The sequence below is a fragment of the Dunckerocampus dactyliophorus genome, chromosome 10 (genome assembly GCF_027744805.1).
Source record: "Dunckerocampus dactyliophorus isolate RoL2022-P2 chromosome 10, RoL_Ddac_1.1, whole genome shotgun sequence".
Taxonomy (NCBI): domain Eukaryota; kingdom Metazoa; phylum Chordata; class Actinopteri; order Syngnathiformes; family Syngnathidae; genus Dunckerocampus; species Dunckerocampus dactyliophorus.
Window position 1 is genome coordinate 20,060,255 of NC_072828.1, and position 20,899 is coordinate 20,081,153.

At 38.8% G+C, this 20,899-nt stretch overlaps 1 protein-coding gene across 11 annotated transcripts in view; it reads left to right on the plus strand.

The window, feature by feature from the left end:
- The window catches only part of atp11b (ATPase phospholipid transporting 11B (putative)), a 53,406-nt gene that overhangs the window by 28,865 nt on the left and 3,642 nt on the right, over nt 1-20,899 (plus strand). For 2 of the 11 annotated variants that reach the window (XM_054789119.1, XM_054789114.1), the window contains 10 exons: nt 765-867; nt 949-1,094; nt 2,403-2,462; nt 3,117-3,244; nt 3,524-3,662; nt 4,106-4,129; nt 6,462-6,527; nt 6,884-6,987; nt 8,102-8,267; nt 15,954-20,899. In XM_054789119.1, coding sequence (XP_054645094.1) covers nt 765-867; nt 949-1,094; nt 2,403-2,462; nt 3,117-3,244; nt 3,524-3,662; nt 4,106-4,129; nt 6,462-6,527; nt 6,884-6,987; nt 8,102-8,267; nt 15,954-16,223 — 1,206 coding nt within the window. In that variant the 3' untranslated portion in view covers nt 16,224-20,899. Of the gene's footprint in view, nt 1-764; nt 868-948; nt 1,095-2,402; nt 2,463-3,116; nt 3,245-3,523; nt 3,663-4,105; nt 4,130-6,461; nt 6,528-6,883; nt 6,988-8,101; nt 8,268-9,990; nt 10,077-11,562; nt 12,666-15,953 lie in introns of those variants that run through there. The other 9 variants (XM_054789123.1, XR_008572654.1, XM_054789122.1 and 6 more) reach the window with 9 other exon arrangements.

Below are 20,899 nucleotides of genomic sequence, written 5' to 3' on the forward strand. Positions count from 1 at the left end.
CCTTTTGGTGTATGTTTTTTTTTTTTTAAATCAATACCATAGATACATACTGTGTGTGTTTTTAGTAATAATTGTGCTTCCTTATTTCTTTTGAGAACATTATATTGTCTAAGAGTCTTGTGATACAGAGAAAAAGAGTATTGCTACTGTCGTACAGTTCTCAGTGAAAGGTGTATAATGACAGTTTCTAGAAGCTCCATATGGACAATGTAGCAATTAGAACTCTACCTGGGAGGGGCTACATCTGTGCAGGAGATGATATTTATAGTTGCCTGGTTGTAATATCGGCTCACGCCATGTCACACACACCTTCTGTTGTGTAATTTTCATTACAATTCCCAATACAGCTTTTGCGTTTGCAAGCTTTGCGTTTCATATTTCTTAACCAGCATAATTTACAGATAAAATAGAATCTTTAGACTTGTATCTAGTTCAAATTTGATGGTTTACTAGAACATACCGTGTAATCATGACTGACAAATTAATGTATGGCATATTGATTATTGAAGCGTCATAAATCTAAAAATTAGTCCTTACTCCCACAAAGCAACAGTCGAGGTCAAAAGTCTAAAATCTTTTCAGACGCTCTACCAGTTACATATTTTTTCCACTGCCCTTTGTGACAGTAGTTCTGGACCAACTAATAAGAGTAATTCAACTGAACTTCCTTTCAGTCAGTGTAATGTACTGTAACTTGTGTTGTATGAATGAAACCTAAAAAAAATTGACTCTTTGTCATGTAACTATTACTGTGTGTTGTCCAGGTGGTGCGTCTTTTAAAAAGCTCTCCAGAGAAACCAATCACCTTAGCTGTTGGGGATGGAGCCAATGATGTCAGTATGATTCAGGAAGCCCATGTTGGCATAGGTAAACACTCTATACACAACACTTTCAGCTGTCGCCCTATACTCAGATGTTGTTTTTGATTCCTTTTATATGTGGTTACAGGAATTATGGGAAAGGAAGGTCGCCAGGCCGTGAGAAACAGTGACTATGCAATTGCCAGATTTAGGTTTCTGGCTAAACTACTGTTGGTCCACGGTCACTTCTACTACATTCGAATAGCCACGCTTGTACAATACTTTTTCTACAAAGTAAGTCTTATCTATGGTGAATAAAAAAAGCAAAAAAAAAGAGTGTAGACTTAATAGGCCTGTCATGATAACAGATTTTGCTGAACGATAATTGTCCTACAAATTATTTCCGATAAACTGTATTATTGTCAACATTGTTTTGAGACCATTTTTATCATTAATGTAATGATAATGGCATAATAATGCGAGTACACCGTATCAAAAGCAATAAACTTTAATTTCTCAAGAGTATTTGTAAATGGAATGTCAAGAGCTTTTAAATAAAATAAATGAAACAAACCAACAACATAATCAATTAAACAAAAAAGACAAAAAAAACCCAATTAAAATAAAATGGACTCATATAAAATAAAATGTTTCTTTTAGCAAAAATTGCACTTAAATAAAAATCACAATCACAACCAAAAACAAGAAAAAAAATAGACCCTGCAAAGAATAAAAAAAAAAAAAACAGTAATGAAAACCAAACACAAAAATAAAAACAATAGATAAAATGGAGTATCCAGTCTCTGTAAACAAAATTGCACTTCCATAAGTAATGAACATTGGGTATTATTCCTTATCAGGAGTGTGAATTAATGAAGTGATAGGGGTGATGCCAGCTGTTGCTTGGCATCACACAGGACACAGCGGGAAGCAACATTTTCGGTCACAAACTGCCTGCCAAGTACGAAGTTTATGTGCAAACAGTGCACAAACTAGGATTCACGCTTTTCAGGCGTGCCATAAATACGTATATAAATAACACGCAATGTCATGGCAAATTGCAGGACAATGCAGAGGCAAAATGCGTGTAAGTGTAAACGCCGCTTTACTCCTCACTTGCAACACTCCATCCACTGGGACAAAGAGAATGAATGACTGACAGGAGGGTTCACTCTCTTTGTCCATTCCACTATAGAACCAACACCCCCAGGTGTTGAGACAGATGCACAGAGTAAACCATGTTATCCAGCCTGTTTGGTAGAGAGAGAGAAGGAAAAGAAACACCCATGCACATGCCAGTATATTGAGGCCGGAAAAATTATTGAGTTAATTTTTATTTATCATGCGGTTAATTGACTTATTGATTATCGTGACAGGCCTAAGACTTAATATGAACCAAGGGACATAAGAGGAACTATTTATCATTGCCATTTGCATTGTATTTTGGGAAACAAATCTTTTTTTTTTGTTTGTTTTCCTTTAAGCAGAATAGTTTTCCTGAATTTAGATTTCATACATATTGTTTGTCTTGGGAATCAATGTGCCGTAATACTGCATTACATTTTCAGTAGTTTGAATCTTTAATGTTTTTTTCTTTTGTAGAATGTGTGTTTTATCACACCCCAGTTTTTATACCAGTTCTTCTGTCTGTTTTCACAACAAGTAAGTCTCTTTGCTCTTGATTGTCATTGTTGACTGTAAAACATTTTTCATGTTGCACAATGTCTTACAACTGCATTCAAAATGATTCAGCCCTCATTGTGAATTCTATTTATCTTAAAAGTTGATACCCTTGCAGTAATTTGTAATAAACCTACAGATTAAAGACAATGTGATTTTACAATGGGGGTTGTTTCAAATGCAACTGTAAGAAGCTGCAAAGTTCAAATCATTGGGACGCATTTTGAGTTCAGGTAGAGGTCTCTTTTTTTTGTTTAACCATTTCCATCAACTTTTGTATTGTGTGCTAAAAATGCTTTGGAAGTATAAATGGAATGAGGGAAAAAACATTGTCAGGGCATTTTTCATTACTTCTTCAAAAACTGGGGTCCATACATGGATAAATCATGCCATTATTACTTGACAAAAGAAGCATGCAAGTCACTGAGATTTGATCATTCACACTTCCGTTTTATGCTGCCATTTCTGATACACTAGTTTAATATTAAATCTATACTTAACAAAGATGCAAAGTGGACCTGAATGATATGTCGATGCTGAATTTATTTGTTGAACTGTTTAGCTGCTCTGTTTGTTTGCCATTTGTCAGTTTCAGCCAGTGAATTATTGTTTAGTAAAATACATTCTCTCTTCTAGACTCTGTATGACAGTGTTTATCTGACACTGTACAACATCTGCTTTACCTCACTGCCCATCCTGGTGTACAGTCTGTTTGAACAGCTAGTTCATCCACATGTCCTGCAGAGTAAACCAGGCCTGTACAGGTGAGATAGTATAATGTATATACATAGTGCACTGTAAATTATGTTTTTAGAAAATATTCTTCACCAATGGAATCACAGAATTAATAAAGTACATCTGTCTCATCGGTTAATCATCGTAGTCTTGAGTATGTTTGGTCAGCCATTGATGCTGTGAATTCTGGTTTTACCAGCTAGTGCATGTTGGAAATGGTAATTGTTTAGTTTATTTCATTGCACACTTATATAGAATTTCATGAGGATATTTTAAAATGATTTGTTGCTACTGTATGTTTCTTTCAGAGACATCAGCAGGAACTCTCTGTTATCTTTCCGGACGTTCCTCTATTGGACTCTCTTGGGCTTCTGCCATGCTTTTGTCTTCTTTTTTGGATCCTACATACTGATGGGAGAAGACACCACACTTATGGGCAATGGACAGGTGTGTGTGTGTGTGCGCTTATGTTCATGTGTAGGCGTGATGCGTGTGATGTCAAAGTAAAAATCCAATCCAGCCACTCATGTGAGGAGTTTTTCCTCAAGGTGTTGCAAATGCAAGGCAATAACTGCATGAGCCATGATGCAGATTTGGATGGTAGGTGGTTGTCTGCATGTCTTTTTATGATCACTCACATTTTAAACAGTCTATTTCCTCTCCAAACTGTCATTCGTTGGCCAAAGCTTTTACATCATTGAGGAGTTTGTTTGCTTTTTTAATACATTTTATTTATATCACTGCTTATTTGCATTTAATCTTGCATGTGTTTCCTTTTTTTATTGTCCTAACTGTATTTGCTTATATTGCTGACTTTCCGCTTGTCTTCTCTTCCCATCTTTCATTGATTCCTCTTTCTTCTTCTGTTCTCATGGTATGCATGCTTTCAGATCTTGCGAGCTAACAGGCAGCTGGTAAGCATCAATTCAACATTTGAAAGCATCTCTGCAGGGTGGGGGCCAGCCAATTAGGAGATGTTTTAAGGACAATTTAAGATTTAAACAACTGGTAGCAGTAGTGGATAAAGGCTGGGCAAAGGGTGTGGATACTGTTGGGAACTCGGGAAAGATTAATGTACATAAACGTAATGTACCAAAAAAGTTACAATAAAAGATTAAAGTCATCTGAAGAAGAATGTATGGCAGAGTCAAAAACAATAACATAAAAAATTGGGCAAGATTATTTTGGATCATGGCAAAGGAAGTAGTGAGAAACAGCATTTGACTGTTTTAATAACACAAATGTCTCAAAATAATTTGCTTCGCCAGCCACAATGGACATCAACTAATGCAGTGGTACCGTTAGTGTGGAGTATTATTAAAAGTGAAATTCATCTGCATATTCAGCAATATCTGATCTTGTCAGTGGACATCTGTGTTTGCACGCGTGGGGTAAATTCACAGTGTGCACACTAAACTCACTTAATCGCAATGCAAACTCAAGGTACAGGCCAAAAGTTTGAATACAGACAATACAACCCCATGGTCCCAACAAATGTACCTTTAGTTGTACCAGGCATTAAAATAAACAAAAAACTGAAGAAACAAGGGTGGTCTAATAATTGTTTTCATGACTGTATGTTAAAACTGTCGTGTATGTGACAAAAAGAGTGTATTTTATGTTATTATAGTGGTAATAACCTGTAGTAGTATCCAACTATGACTGTGATCATGCATATCTAGTTGCTGTAATCATTTCCTGTGGAGAAATAGTCAGTTTTGCTTATTGACAGACAGTGGAAAAGCTACATTTACAATTGAATGAATTAACATGTCTAAAAATACAACAGGTTTTAACAAACTTTAACTGACTTTTGGTGAACATTTGTAAGAAGATACAAATCATGTCTTTGAAAACAACCACAGTTATGCACTAGTGCTGTCTCTCGTGGTTTGGAAAGTTATGATAATGTGCGATGTGAATTAACTGTTTGTTTTTTTTAGTGCACCTAAAATTCTTGTCCTCACACTGTTAGACATTGAAGTTCTCTTATAGGCAATTGGTTGTGGGCCTCGTTTCCTCTCGTTTTCTTGACCGCTGTACTTGGAATCTGTAACATTAGATACTGCCTCTATAATCAGGATACATAAGACAACACTAACAACTAGCCTTGTCACATTTTTGCCTTACTCAATCCTGTGAAATGTTTACAGAATGTTATGATATTGTGTGAACAATGTTACTTGTAGTAGTCTAAAGGCCTGAAGGATTAACATGATTATGCGATCAATATGGACAACAGGAAATAATTTCATATACAGTAGACACCCCTACAACGTAAATAATCCGTTCTGAGAACCTTTATGTTATAGGGTTTTTATGTTATGCGACGCGTAAAATACATGTAAATAGCCTAATCTGTTCCAAGATCTTCCCAAACTCACCCCTTTGACACTTCAAAATATTCAAAGTCCACCAAATATGGTGGGAAAATATAACAAAACGTTAGAATAAACATAGTAGAGTAACATTCCAATATAAAATAAGGTAATTAATAAGATTACTGTAAATGAATAAAACTGAAAAACAAAAACCATCTTACCGTTCACGGGATGTCTTGATCAGGAGCGCAAGTGGAGGCAGGAAGGAGGAGGAGGACTAGCCTGAGTCGAAACGCGATTCAAAGAGTCTAAGAGTCAGCTGGTCTTACAGACAAATGCACACGCACTACACGATAATGCTGTGTGCAAAATTTTAATTTGTAACTTAACTTAATTGTTTAAGTTAGTTTAAGGGCGACTACGAAGAGGAAGGAATGTTGAAGGGAGAAGCCTGTCTCTCACACAAACTCACGTACGCTGTATAAGTCAGCCAATGAGATAAGAGCATCGGCGGTGCCCCGATAATCAGCCAATGAAATGAGAGCGTAGGCGGTGCACCGATAATCAGCCAATGAGATGAGAGCAGAGGCGGTGCCCCGAAAATCAGCCAATGAGAGCGTGATGCGTCAGAAGGCGTCACCAAGTGTTAGTCTGAACTTGCACCGACTTCAGGCATTAATAAAGTTGATGGGGGGGGAAAAAAAACTTGCATCGACTTGATGCTTTACGTTATATGGAATTTCTTCCGTAATACGATACAAAAACTTTACATAAATTCTTTACGTTCAGTGGAATTTACGTAAAAGGAGGTTTACGTTATGCGAGGTACTACTGTACTTGCAATGCACAGGTGATGAAAAGTGATTCAGCTTTGTTTAATCACAAAATAATATGTACATCTAATACTTTTATCTCTGCTTTACAGATGTTTGGAAACTGGACATTTGGAACACTGGTCTTTACAGTTATGGTTATAACTGTCACTTTAAAGGTACATAACAAATAAGCTTTTTCTTTGTCATTCAAATTTTGTTAAATAGCTTAGTACTTGTGTTGTTTTCCTTGCATCTAGTTGGTACTTGCAACATAGTTTCAAGTATGGTAGGGTTTTTTTCCTACCATAACTACTTTCGCTATTATCCGACTGTATACATAATGTATGCAGCCTACAACTGGGTAATGGTACCTATATTATGTACTTGTATACAATTGTAGCGGGGTTTATGTGTCAGTTTTGCTAAGGTCTTTGTTGTGGCATTGAGACAAATTCTTATAGAACACTTGTTCCTAAGCTGCAGTTTCTTTACAACAGGCTCACTATTGTCATCCTGTCTATTTTAATAACAGCTTGCATTAGAGACTCATTTCTGGACATGGATGAACCATTTTGTGACATGGGGGTCAATAGCCTTCTATTTCATCTTCTCTCTCTTCTATGGCGGCATTATCTGGTAAGAAAATGTATGTGCTATGCAGTGCAGTCACTCCTCACTACATTGCGGTTCAAACATTGCTCCTTCACTCTACCGCAATTTCTTAATTAATGATCGCTGTTTCCTGGTGGACTATGGCTTATTATTAGTCAAAAATATTGAAAGACAAGTCATATGTCGTATTCTGGTCACGAGGTTTTACATTGCATTACCTTAACACTGCATGTAGTCAGTCAATCATGGCATATCTGACATGATAGAGTGGGGGATAAAAAGGTTCACATCCCATTCCGTGTGGAAGTGGTAAGTTTTGGGTTTTTTACTTTGTCATTCTTCCCCACTTTGTTTGAAACCCTTACGTTTAGGACAAATTAAGGCTTGTTTGCTTGCTAACATGCTATGTTTAAAATACTACAAATATTTACATGTTTGGTATGTTTTATTAGAACTCAAATTGATTGAGAGATCAAAGCAAAAAAAGGGAGAAAAAATATTGATCTGTTATGTTTTTGTAGCAGTTTTTTCAGAGTAGATTTTTTTTGTTCTCAGGGGACCCCAGAGGGTTAAAGCTGTGGCCATCCCTTGTGTCCCTGCAGTGATTCCGTAGCCTGCGCATTAACAATGTGGTGTAAACAAATAATAATAGGAGTGTAAAGGTGGCTGTTGGGTTATTTCATGTCTACAGGGCTCTAATAATGGTAAAAAAAAAAATGTATTTAGAAACTCAAACAGGTTTTCTATGCTCTACAAAAATATTCAATTTCTTAATATTGAATCATACTTCGCAGAAATTCACTTAACACGGTTGGGACTGGAACCACATATCTGTGATAAACAAGGGACAACTGTATACTACTTGTTTCCTTGAATACTGGTATACTACTTGGCCAATTCACAGAGGATGGTGGAAGCCTTTGTGATCATCGACCATATATTTGTAGTTCTTTGTAGTGAGATGTAATTATATAGTTAAAAATAGCATTGTTATGTTTTATTTTGAAGCCTGACAGAGACAGTATGTTCCTTCTCATAGCCAACATTTAAAAACCTTGCACCTTCCCCCTTTACTCTGGTTTTATGGGGTAATGATCATCCTTTCCTGTAAGTATTAAAATATCTTCTTCTCTTTCAGGCCATTCCTCCACACCCAGGATATGTATTTTGTTTTTGTTCAATTGCTGTCCAGTGGCTCTGCCTGGTTTGCCATCATCATCATCGTCATAACTTGCCTCTTTCCTGATGTGGTGAAGAAGGTTTTCTACCGACATCTGCAACCTACCAGCACACAGAAGAGTCAGGTAGAATGGGGAATGAAGGAATCAGGGACAGTAATTATAACCTGTTCTGCTTTTAGTTTTTCACTCACTTCATCCTGCAGGTTTTACTCTCAAGATGCAGTGTACATTTACGTACTTTAATAATGTTTTGTACCAATATGTTTTAGCTTTGGCCTGGAGTCACATACTCCACATGGAGCCAGCACAATGCTGTATTGGCCCTTTCTCTTGTATGTAGTAATTAGGGATGTCCCGATCTACATTTTTTGGCTTCCAATCCAATTCTTTTTATAGTCTTGCCGATCTGAGCCAATCCGACCCGATCCCCCTTTTTTTTTTCCTCTAATAAGCTTTTGTTACAAACATAAACTTGTGGAATTAAATGTGGTTATGAAAACAGCTCTTCAAAGCATTAAAAATAAGGCAACCAAAGTATTTTTGAATTTACTTTTTTGGTTACACAGCATGACCAACAACATTGTTTGGCTTTTGTAACTAACCTCTGTAAGTCAGGTTCCTAATCCAATAAAAGATAAAATTGGAAATAAATGGGCGTGCAAAGTACTTTTAGGGTACAACTAATCATTTAACATGGTACTGTATATAGATCAATTTGTGGTGTGATTTTAGAATATGACTTTTTTTTAAACTCCCTTCAGCGCAATAGTAATTTATTGACGGTCTGTAGTTTAAACAAGCAGCGTTTAAAGAAGCACTTCCCGTGTGAGCAGTGGCAGAGCCACAAATTTTTCATTGGGGTTGCCAAGGTGAGAACATTACTCACATACGGATGGCAATAAGTTGGTACCTGAAATGTCTAGATGACAAAGGGGTGGCCGGAAAGTGTCTAAGGGTAGCCACGGCCACCACATAGCTCCGCCGCTGCGTGCAAGCTTCCCCCACAATGGCACAGCAGTCTGGGCACAGTGAGGGGAAACTACCGCTGTATCTACGGAGCCGAATATCCAACGTGAAACTAACTTCACCGCGGACATGTCTGCATGGTGGTGTTGCGTTTTCCATTTCTTGCAGGTGGTGGGAGTCAAGTGGGAACCAGCTTTGAGGCGCAGTGCCGTTCCTACCATGTTTGAGTGTGGCCTACAGTTACGAACGTGATACAGCAACCAGGTTGGCCCGATCTTGTGGCGGAAGCCGATATCGAATCTTTAAAATACAGCAGATCGGCAGCCCATCCCGATCCTGAAGATCGGATCGGGACATCCCTAGTAGTGATTTATTTCACATTACATGTTGCATGTCTAAGAGCAAACTACCAAGAAAAGATAAAGGAAAACTTTGATAGTACGGGACATCCCTAGTAGTGATGTATTTCACGTTACATGTTGCATGTGTGAAAATGTTACAAGAACCTTAGCGAGAGCAAACTACCAAGAAAAGATAAGGGAAAACTTTGATAGTACATATTATTCTGTATTTTTTTTTACTGTTTGTAACCCACTTGTTAGAGAGCGAGCATGGTGCAAGGTGGTGCACTCACACAGCATGACATACACTTGATACTGTGCACAAACACAGTGTATTCGAAGTGTGCATGCACATTTTTCAGTATGAGTTTTTGTATGGCAGGAAACTTTCAAATCTTTTGCTTCTGAGAAAAATCATCCTCTCCAATCTTGTCCATCTCTGTTCTCTGTTCTAACGTTTGTCCTGTTATGTCCTTGTGTATATGTGATTTTCTTAATGTCTAACCTCTATGCATTCTGTCACTCCTTTCTCGGTGTAGATGTATTCCAACCGTGTGGCAATAGGTGATGACTTCATCGCTCTTCAGCCTTTGTCCAGAGCCAAGAATCAGCTGGGCAAAATTAGGTAGAGGACATGAGACAGAATCAGCCCTGGGTTTAAAATGCTGCATAAAAAAATGAAATAATCGCAAAAACAACATGTCTCCAAGGAGGGCTTTGATAAAAAGCAATATTTCTATATCAGCAGAATTTTACAAATGCAAATGCACTTCAAGGCATTTACACTACTTTGGCTTGGTTAAAACTACTGGATCTGGCATCCCTTTCTTGGCTATATCTAAAGCAGAAACAGTCACTTTTAATAATGACCCTGAATAGGCGTGTCACATTTCGAGTGCATAATTAACCACACTACAGTCATCCCTCGCTACATCGCGGTTCGAACATTGCTCCCCCACTCTATTGTGGGCTTTTAAAAATTCCGCCATACTGAAAAAATGAACGCCTTTTCGTGGTTGACTATTATTAGTAAAAAAAAAAATATATTGAAATACAAGTTGTTGGAGATACTACAACAGCAAGGAACTTTCCCAATGGTAATGTGTGAGTTATTATGTCCTATCGCTTATCATGTCTACTATATTAGGTAATACGAGTATGAAGGTGACGAGGGGTGGTATCTCATGTCTACAGGGCTCTTAATAACGTTAATGTTTTCGGTCATAATAAACAGATTTTCTATGCTCTTAACTATGAAAATATTCCATTTATTAATGTTTAATTCTACCAATTAATCGCGATAAACGAGGGACGACTCTACATTGTGCCATATGAAAATGTAACCTATTGAAACTTAACACTGAGTAGGTATTAAAATTAAATGCTACCAACCTTTGAAATTAGAAACATTGCTTATTGAATAAGCACTCCTGCTAAAACGTTGACCTGGTCAGAACTTGAATGAGTTCTTCTAAGACCTGTGTTCATCTTGAGCAGCATGCAGAGAAGTGTGCTATATTGTTGAAACAGGGGTCTCTTTGTGGCTTTGTTGCTGCATGCACTGGAAAAGCCACAAGCCAATCAGCATTCTCTCTGATTGGCATAGAGAGTGTGTAAGATAGAGAGGGGTTTTGTTGAGTGCGATCAAAAGCAGAAGAAGTTGACGTCAGTCATTTCAGTCTCTGCATGTCCTGCTTTTTAGTGAGAACTGCAAAAAATGCTCAGATCATTTCATTTGTGACGTAGTGGCATGATTTCATTACTGTATTCACTGTTCCATTGCATGATGCTGTACAAATTGAATGGATGAATGATTGTTGAATCACCTCAGTAATTTTTTTCCTCGCTTGAGTAGTAATACACACGGTGGGACTGAGTCATATTATAAGGGCCCTACTGAACACTGGCATTCTTCTTAACCCTAAATTAGAGTGGATGGTCAGATTTCCTTGCTGATCATTTGTAAGAGGTTCGCATGTCATCATTTGTCTTACAGTGAGGTCCAGCACCATCCCCATGATCTCTAGCATGGTCTGTCCAACACCCTTAAATGCTATGACCTCTTAAAAACTCCTTCCACCAGTCTAAGTTCTCCACTTGCATGGTTTCAGCTGGACCACAGAGCAAGACTGAGACACTCACAGCTGCATGACAGACTCTTGGACCAGTCAGACCCACCATAAACACTAGCATGGTACTGTTGTCTTACACGCATGATAAGACTCTGCTACTATCTTATTATTACCTCTTTCAGACTAATGACTTGGAAATCTTTTTTTTAATTGCAGATATCAGTAGAATTATTGTACAAGGAAATTACTAACTTTTTGTCCATCTTTCTTTATATACTATAAACTACTTTTTTTTTTGTTCTGAAGTATTGCAGATAGATGGTGCCTACATAGTTAAAACCTTTGGTAAAATGCTTCCATCTCATTATAATAGTCATTTAATCTAATTGATTCAGTTATGTTGAAGTCATTCCACTATCTAGAGCTGTATAATTAGATTACAGTCAGGTAATTACAAAAAGCTCTCTTGGGTTTTTATTGTTTGCCTACTCCGATCTCAGTAGCAGGTTAAAAGGGTTGCATACTAATAGATTGCTCTTATCTCTGCAAGACACCGCCAAAGCCCTTCCCTTGATACAGCCTTTTATGCTTGCAGCTGCCATTATGGTTTTTAGTTGTTTTGGTTTATCAATGTGATAAGCAAGTCACTTTTTCAAAAATCAAGCCCTAAATTCTTAATTAATTTGCTGACTGCTCATGGAGTATAGCACCAAAAAACACGCACACCTTAACATTAATTGGCAAGCTGTTAGTTCAGCCTTAAAGGTCTTAAAGTGCATTTTAACCAAATTTAACATGGGCAGTCAGATGACATGTTTCTGTGATAACAGCAAAATGTGTGATACATATGACACCTGATAATTTTGCAATACTACAGGTTAATTATCGGACTGGCTCAGTTTGTTTGTTGCTATTTGAGTATCTGATGTGACAGTTGACTTGGCTGAGCAATGAGCTGTTCTACCCAGCCAGCAGGGCTCACTGTAAGCATCTTATGTCCTTCAGATGGAAAAGGGTGAGAGTTCAGTCGGCCCAGAATATGACTCTGTTAAAGCCCAGCAGCGCCCAGGGGAGGACAATTGGCACCTGCTAGCTGCTTATCCTCCCCCTGCTACTCCCAGCCCAGACCCCTGCTCCCCTAGGTAGTAACTCTACCATTGTACTGTACTATCATCGCCCTAGACCATTATGACTGTACTTGTGGACCAATCCTCCCATGCTTGTTAGCCCAACCCTTTAATTTGATTTGTAATTTGCTTTCATAAATTGGTCTAGCATGGTGACAACCTCACGTCCAATATGAATGACCCCATGTTCTCACCTGATCGTGATTAAACTCAATCACCCTACCCTTAATAAATACTTTCATCTCCATCTATCAAGCTGTCACTGACCATGTCCCCGTGTACCCAATTATGGTTAACCACAAATTTTCCGAGCCTGGTCTCAGTTTACTATTTACTATTAGTTTATTGTTTATTTGTGTGTTATATTTTTTGTTATATTGTTTTCATTTCAGTAAGGGAGAATGCTGCTGGCATGCTCAAATGTGTGTTTTTTTATGTTGCGTTGAGACCCGACTCTATATTGACTGATACATGTATTGTTTGAAAGTTGTGAGTGTTTGTGTGTGTATTTGTTTATAATTTTCAGAGTTGCTGGTTTTCTGTTGCTCAGTGTTTTGGGACTGACAACAACCTTTTGGATGACAACTATTATGCAGTACTGTTGTAAAATGACCACCTCCCTTGGCACATTCTCCTAAAATGCTGTTTTAGAAAACCATCATATTTTGTACTTGACACAGTAATTTTCTAGGTATGATTCAGATTGTAAGAGTTCTCCATTTGTCTGCCGTTGCCACTGATTTACAAACCCAAGTCCACATAGACTTGGTCACTGATTGCTGTTTCGCAGATAAATTCAAAGCCTCATCTGGTTAGAGGTTACAGAATCCATCACCTTTGTGTAAATTACAGGCTGACCGTTCAAGGCCACTTGACTGAAAATGAACATTCAAACACTTGGTGTCCTGTAGCTTGGACATTTACTGTCAATTTGCACTGTATTTGTCACCTAAAGTTTCTCACAAACCTGAATACACCCCTCACACAACCATTTTATCACACTATCTTCTCAAGCGACAATACTATGGAAATCAGACTTGCTGTAACTGGAGTAGTCAGTACAGCTTGAAAAGTAGTATGAAGGAGTTCTGTTCCTACGACGCGTTGTAAATCAAATTCTAGTGTAAGTCAGAACCCATGCCTAAATTAATACTTAAGTCAAGTCACGCTGACTGGCTGTACCCTGCCTCTTGCCCAAAGTCAGCTGGGATAGGCTCCAGCGTACCCCTGCAACCCTAATGAGGATAAGCAGCATAGAAAATGGATGGATGGATCAGTCACGCTGTACACATAACATAGAAGACATAAAGTGATAATTAAAGAACAAATTGTTACTTTTATCACTGTGGATTATTAGAGGAGTGAGTAGAAAAGGCAGGAGAAGCTTTGATTCTGGTCTTCCAGCCAATGGACAAGCAACCTTTCCATTTCAATAATAAGATCACTGCACTTCATAGTTGTCACTGTTGCTTTCTTGGGAGCAGATCCTTTAACATGCTCATAGATACTGAAGCGGCCTGCCAGCTTTGTGTAGTGTTAAAGGAGTTTGTGATTTCCGACTGGTCGTGAACGTGACAGGCTGAGTGCTGACTGTGAATTTGTGGGTGTGCGTCAAGGAGGACAGCTGCATTGAGAGAGGATATTGAGTTTGCTGATGTTGTTTTGCCGTGGTTGCGGCCGATGGTAGCCTGTTTTGTTTTTGCAATAAGAGATTGCTAATCAACCACCTCCGTGTCATCCTTTCAACATCCGGGTAGACATTGCAATACTGTATGTTCTTCAGCGTTAAGTATGGTCGTGACTGTCTCGTGTTGAAAGAATAGTGTACCTGCGCATGAGCAGCACATAGTTATTTCTTCCTCTTAAACTAGTTTGTATGTTTACGTACAAAAATTACCTTTTTAATTAATTTATGGGAGTATGTAACCACGAAGCGTCGTAGCGCGGAAAGCTGTGAATAGAGGACCACCTGTATACTGTAAATGTGTTGTCATCTGAAAGTCACTCTACACACATACTGTACATTATTGTCTAAATAACTGGCAACACAAGTGAGCACACCTCACAGTGAGTGTGTCCAAATTGTGACTAAAGTCACACTATTTTGTGTGAGCGCCGTGATTGTCAAGCACTGGCTTAGTCATCTTAGGCATGGAATTCATTTCTATAGTATTCTTCCTTGAGAAGATATACTGTAATAGAAATGGCTGCTGAATTGTGAGAGCTGTACTCAGTTTTGTGACATACTGCATGTGTCTTAGAAATGCACAGGCACATAAGTTCCTACAAACCTGTTATAGTTTGTGTTGTTGGTTCTACTCTGCAAGTACTGTATTTCAGCGCATAGATTTGCACACCTTCTCTAGCTGTCTCTTTCTCATGCTCACTTGACAATGCAGCAACTTCATGGCATTATGAATATAGTTGCAACTTTCACCTTAGACAAAGTTTGGCAAAAGTAAAAAAAAAAAAAAAAGCCTTTTGTGTGTGAAATATGTTTTGTTTTGTTTTTTTAACCTTGAGCAATTTTGCCACAAAATCAGATAAACACCTCTTGTGAATCACTGGCCTTGCTCGTAGTTAATTTATGATGTGGGATATGGATTGGATTCTGAGTGATGGATCACAGCTATGACAAGTTGACCTGCACGGAGCTTCTAAAGGCATCTCTGCCACAGCTAATCTTGGTCTGTGTGTAGTCACGTTAAAATGCACTGCATGGACTCACTGTTGTGAGACAGATAATGCATCCAAAGCTATATATCTCAGTAGATAGGTGAATAAAAAGGTAGCCATTCATTTTACTTTACTTTATCAAGTCATTCTTTTCACTTATCGTCAGAGGGTTTTATTTAGGTTGTGGGTTTTTTTTATTTACAATACACACATCAGGTTAGTTCAAGTGATTGATGAGCTTGAATGAGATTACACAACACGCTCAAAGACTTTATTCTGAATCCTTTGTTTACGGCTCCTGTGGCTTTTTGGATTTGAACCATTTCAGTCTCATTCATGAGCATGCTTTCAATGTCCTTCCCCTGTGACAGCATGCAATGTGTCATCTAGCTGTTACCTCATTTTGTGTTTGATAATGACAGTGACACTGTTTGTGTTGCTAATGAATTCTTCTCTCTCTCTCTTTGTCTACTCTGCTCTTTCATTTTTTGGTTTTTATCCTTTTTGTACTATTCCTATTGCTCTTTTTATTGTACATATGGCATTCTCTTAACCTTTCACATCACCTTTAATTTAACATCCATCTCATCCCCTTTCTCTGTCCCTCTGGGCTGTGCCTTCCTGCAGTCTCTATCAGCCTCCCAGGCCCAGGCCCTCAGCTGTGTGGAGTCCTTGTGCTGCTACCAACATGGGCAGAGCGGCTGTTCCCGCCTGGCCCACCTCCTGGAGCAAATGACCGGGTCGTGCCCTACCACTGGCAACCATTGTCACACATCCAGCCGCAACAACAGGTGGGGAGGACGACGACAGCAGGAAATGATTTTGAATCCGGATGAAAGTCCACCGCCACATGGTTTCAAATATTCAGTCTGCAGGCCTGAATGTTTCAGTTCATAATGTGGCTACAGTTCTAATGTAAGTTTTTGTGTAGATCACTGGTAGATCCAGTATAAGATGATGGGTTATGGGCTTTTCGGTGTTCTTGGTGGCTGCTTATGGCGTGTGGTGAACCTTTTTGAGGAAGCACTAATCATGATGGACATCACTATTGTACTTCCATAGATCTATCAACTGTATTGATGGGACCAAACCGAAAGCTTCCACGTATATCCACACTTATGTATCACCCACAATATAATAACTACACCCTATACCCAAAATGATACTCAAGTGGGTCATGATGGTGACACCGAGCATGTTGTGAATATCTGGCAGCCAGTCCACTTGTAGTATAGAGGCCTGTCATGATATACAGGCATGCAGCAGGCATCAGTATTACAAAATGTAACCTGTTTTCTGTGTTGGCCATTCATTAGTGTCGGTATATCTTAATACCCCCTGTATCTTTGTCTTTGCTATGTATGCTACGGTCTCCGTCAAGTTTGCCCCCCATTGTTTCTGTCTAATAGGATGTTAAATTGAGACATTACTGTTCAAATATCAGTTGGTCTGTTAAGCCACATTTCAGGGACACTTATTATGCACTTTAACAGATGACTCCCTAATATATGTAACATTACGCTGACTACCTTTTTAGATTATGTCATACCTCGTCACAAGAGCACTTCTCTACTGGAAAAGAGGCTAAAATAGGGTCAACTGGTGACTGAAATTCAGGACTTCAGTGGCCAGATTAATGAAGACACGATTGCATTATTTTATAGTGTTGCTATACAGGTGGCCCTCGGTTGACGGCGTTCTACGGTTACATACGGCTCCCATAAATTACAGACTTAATTTTGTCCATACACACGAGACTCGCTTGAGAACTAGATTCAGCATGGTGCGCCGCCGCAGAATTCACTATGTGCTTATTATACTGACCATACTTGTTTCAGTCGCTTAACTGGCCGGGGGGCATCATTAAGGATAAAGATCATATTGTAACATCTATGCGTTGCAAGGATAACGAAGAGGTGGTCGATCAACAATCTCTTTATTGCAAAAGCTAAACAGACTACTATTAGCCTATTACCACTCTAAAACATCATCAGAAAACTCAAGTGTTCTCTCTGCACCCGGAAATGACAAAACTCTTGAACAATACACACAGCTGCTTTCTGAAAGCATCAGTATTAATTAAGCAGTGCAGTGGTTTTATAATTCACATGGAAAGGTTGCTGATGAGTTGGCTATTATTATTTTAGTACCGTTTCATTTAAATCTTGTATTTACAGTATTTTACTGTGTTTGGTGTTAATTCAGGTGTAAGGTCCGACTTACACCAAAACTCGACTTAACATCACAGTCCAGGAACAGAACGTAACCAGAGGACCACCTGTACACATTGGCATTCTTGCCACCTGTTTTGTGTGTGAGATTTGTTGACTCAGTAATGCCATTTATTGATTTGATTTGATTTGTCATGTGAACACACAGTTCATTTATTAGAGTGGTTCTCAATTATTTTCTGTCATGCCCCCAATTGGGGAAAGAAGTGTTTTTGCGCCCCCTTATTTGAAATAATTTGAAATTTATCTGTACTGTACAGACTGAACTCAAACCAAACCAGTGAAATGCACCAAAATAGAGAGCAGTGAAGCATACAAGTGTATTCAAGAGTCAAATTTTATGCTGTGTGACAAATTCATACATGTTGGCAGTTCTGCACCAATATTGGAAGTCCTCCCTGCAGCTTATGCCCCCAAAATCCCCGAAAGTTCACCGCACCAATGGAATCTAAACATACCACGCCATGGAGAATGCAAACCAAGGCAGGATTTCAGCCCAAACTTTTTATGTTAACCAAAAAAACAACCCGAGCTCCTAAAAGGATCAGCATAATACATACAAAATGCTGTGTTTTAGTGCGTTATACACAGTAAACACACAAACACAGTGAATATTGAATAAGGTTTGTTTGTGTCTGTCATTGTTCCCTCAGCCCTTTACAGCCTACGTCACACCCTCCTGTCCCTCTTTACCATCTCAGTAGGAAAATGTAGTTACTGCCGCACAGGATGCTGGCCACAACCGAGTTGACTGCAGGCGACAACGCAGGTGTCAAAGAGGGTTTCCATGATGAACAAACACGACATGCCCCGGTGTGTTTTGTCACTCCTCTTGGCCCAGTCCAAATGTCACGTCACTTTGACACACACCTTTTGAATCGGTATCTCCCCATCAACAGCTTTGTGTCATAAGCTTTATGTCATAAACACAACTATTTTTGGAAGCATGTTAGTGGGTACTACTCTTTATTGAGTTGAACAAGGTATTGGGAGCTACAATAGTTTGATGAGAAATGACCACAGGGTCAGAGCCTTAATCTTCATTCTACATGTGTCAGAGACAACTTTTGAGGGCATGTTTATTTTGTACATGTTTGGTGGGCCAGGCCATGTGGAGTTTAGAGTCTGTTTATGGTTTACAGATTCCAAACTTCCTGAAACTGAACATGAATGTCCAGAGTGTGTCATTGCATGGGGGCTATTGCTGCATCGGTGTTGTGTATACTCTGTGAACGTGTGTGTTTGTGCTCACTGTCCTTGTTGTTTGAAATCTCCATGATGTTTTCTGACCACTCCCATGAATTATTCATGGACTTCATGTCCCCCTCTAGCCGTAGCCTTGTCTTGTCACAAATCTGCCTGTCCTAGTTTCCTCTTTTTTAGGGTTTGTGTCCGCACAGTGTGTCCTTTAAGTCCTTTGTTGCTGCTATTGTCTTTATTCTGTCCTGTGGATCAGTGCTGTTAATGGTTCGGAGAGGTTTCTGTTGAGCCTGGTTGTGGTGGACAGCCACACAAGTGCATTTGCCTCCAGTCAAACCGTTATTTGAGTCACCAGCCTATTTAAAGCCACTGGGTTGGCCTGTTTTCGGATTCAGCAGGTCTTAAAACGGTTGTCTTCATCCTAGCAAACAGACTAAACTGAAGAGTGATTGAAAAGGGCTCAGTAGTTGGCCATAAAGCTGATACTTGTATGGTGCTGATTGCAAGAATGTTTTTGATGCCTTTTAATCATCATTTTTTGTTTTTATCATGGCTGCTTTGATTTGGGTTGAGTAGTTTAAGTCTCCTCTCTCCAAGAAAAAGAGATCTTGAGTTTAGACTTGTATAGTTAGGTCCAGAAATATTTCGACAGTGTCAGGATTTTTGTGATTTTGTGACATTGCTACAATTTCAAAACTATTTCAAAATGCCAACATTGTAACCTATCCTCTCTTTGGTTAGGTGTTAAGTAACTGCAAATGATCTTCACACAAGTATTTAAAAAAAAAAAAGTTGTTTACAAATGGGCACTTTTTCAACAGGAATATTTGGTTTTCCAATGAAATTCTAGCAAGAACCGAAAACGCATTATACCCAAATAACAGGTCGACTTCATTTTCTTCCTTCCTTCTCTAAACTTTTCAGTGCACATGTCCAACTGTTCATTGTCGGGGTGTCCCATTCCGCTATTGATGTTGAATATGGGTTGGATATTAGCGAAAATACGAGTACCAGGTTATGTTGGCCTACATCTAAAATCTCTTAAGTACACCAGTTAGAGCCGAGTGAATATTTTGCAATTAAGTTTTTTTTATTATTATTTTATTGGATTTGTTAAGGTTATTTTTCAGTCTTACTTTATTCAAGTGTAGTGTAGAATGTTACGTTTAAGGTTCAAATGTATGTAGCCCATTGGTTTGTCATGACTGCTGTTGCTGACTATTATTGGAGTCATATCACCTGATCAAAACTTTTCTAGCGTTCCACACCGCTAAAGAAGCCATACAAGTATGTATATGTGCTGAAATTGTATCGGATCAAAATCAGTATTGGCCAATATTCAAGGCTTCGCTATCGTATAGTAGTGTAGTATTGGATCTGAACACTTTGTATGGGGACACCCCTAGTTCAAGGCGCTTACGTTGTTTTCAGGTTGCAAGACAAACTTACACACTGTCTCCATGTCAACGTGTGTGTTTCGTACGTTTTGCTGGTCTCGGGTTTGGGCAAAATGGTTCAGTTCTCATCACAAGACCAAGACCACACACAACGATTGATAACAGTACCTCGCCATTGCTTCGTAGAGAATGCTCTCGGTGAAGTGGCCGCTGAGATTAGAGCGTCATCGTCAGTGGTTTGGCAGAGAAATCCAGAAAGTTTTTCACAGGAAAAAAAAACAGCTGTTGTGAATTTTGCTGTTCAGTTCTTTGTTAGAGAACTACAGCAAGTTGTTTGAAAAGTACCGGAACATTGAACAGTTGGACATTCAAAAGTTTAGAGACGGTCCAATGAAGGTGACCTGTAAAGGTTACAGTTTTACGTTCATCCTGAAATTTCACCCGATATTGTTGTCCCCTGAACGGTACTGCATGAAAGAGCTGTCCTTCCTAAATGGTAAATACCACATCCGGTGTGGCCAAATCATGAAAACATTGTCTAAAACCACAGGTGTCAAACCCAAGGCCATGGGGGTCGGGTTTAATTTGCATTGTTTAATTTGGCTGGAAATGATGCACACCAAAAAGACCCTTGATCTTTCTCTATGTATTCGCAGAAAATGTGCACTGCATGCAGTTGGAGTTGTTTACTTTTTGTGTTGTGAAACCCCCTTGAAAGAGAGTTATCCACGGTACCTCTGTTATT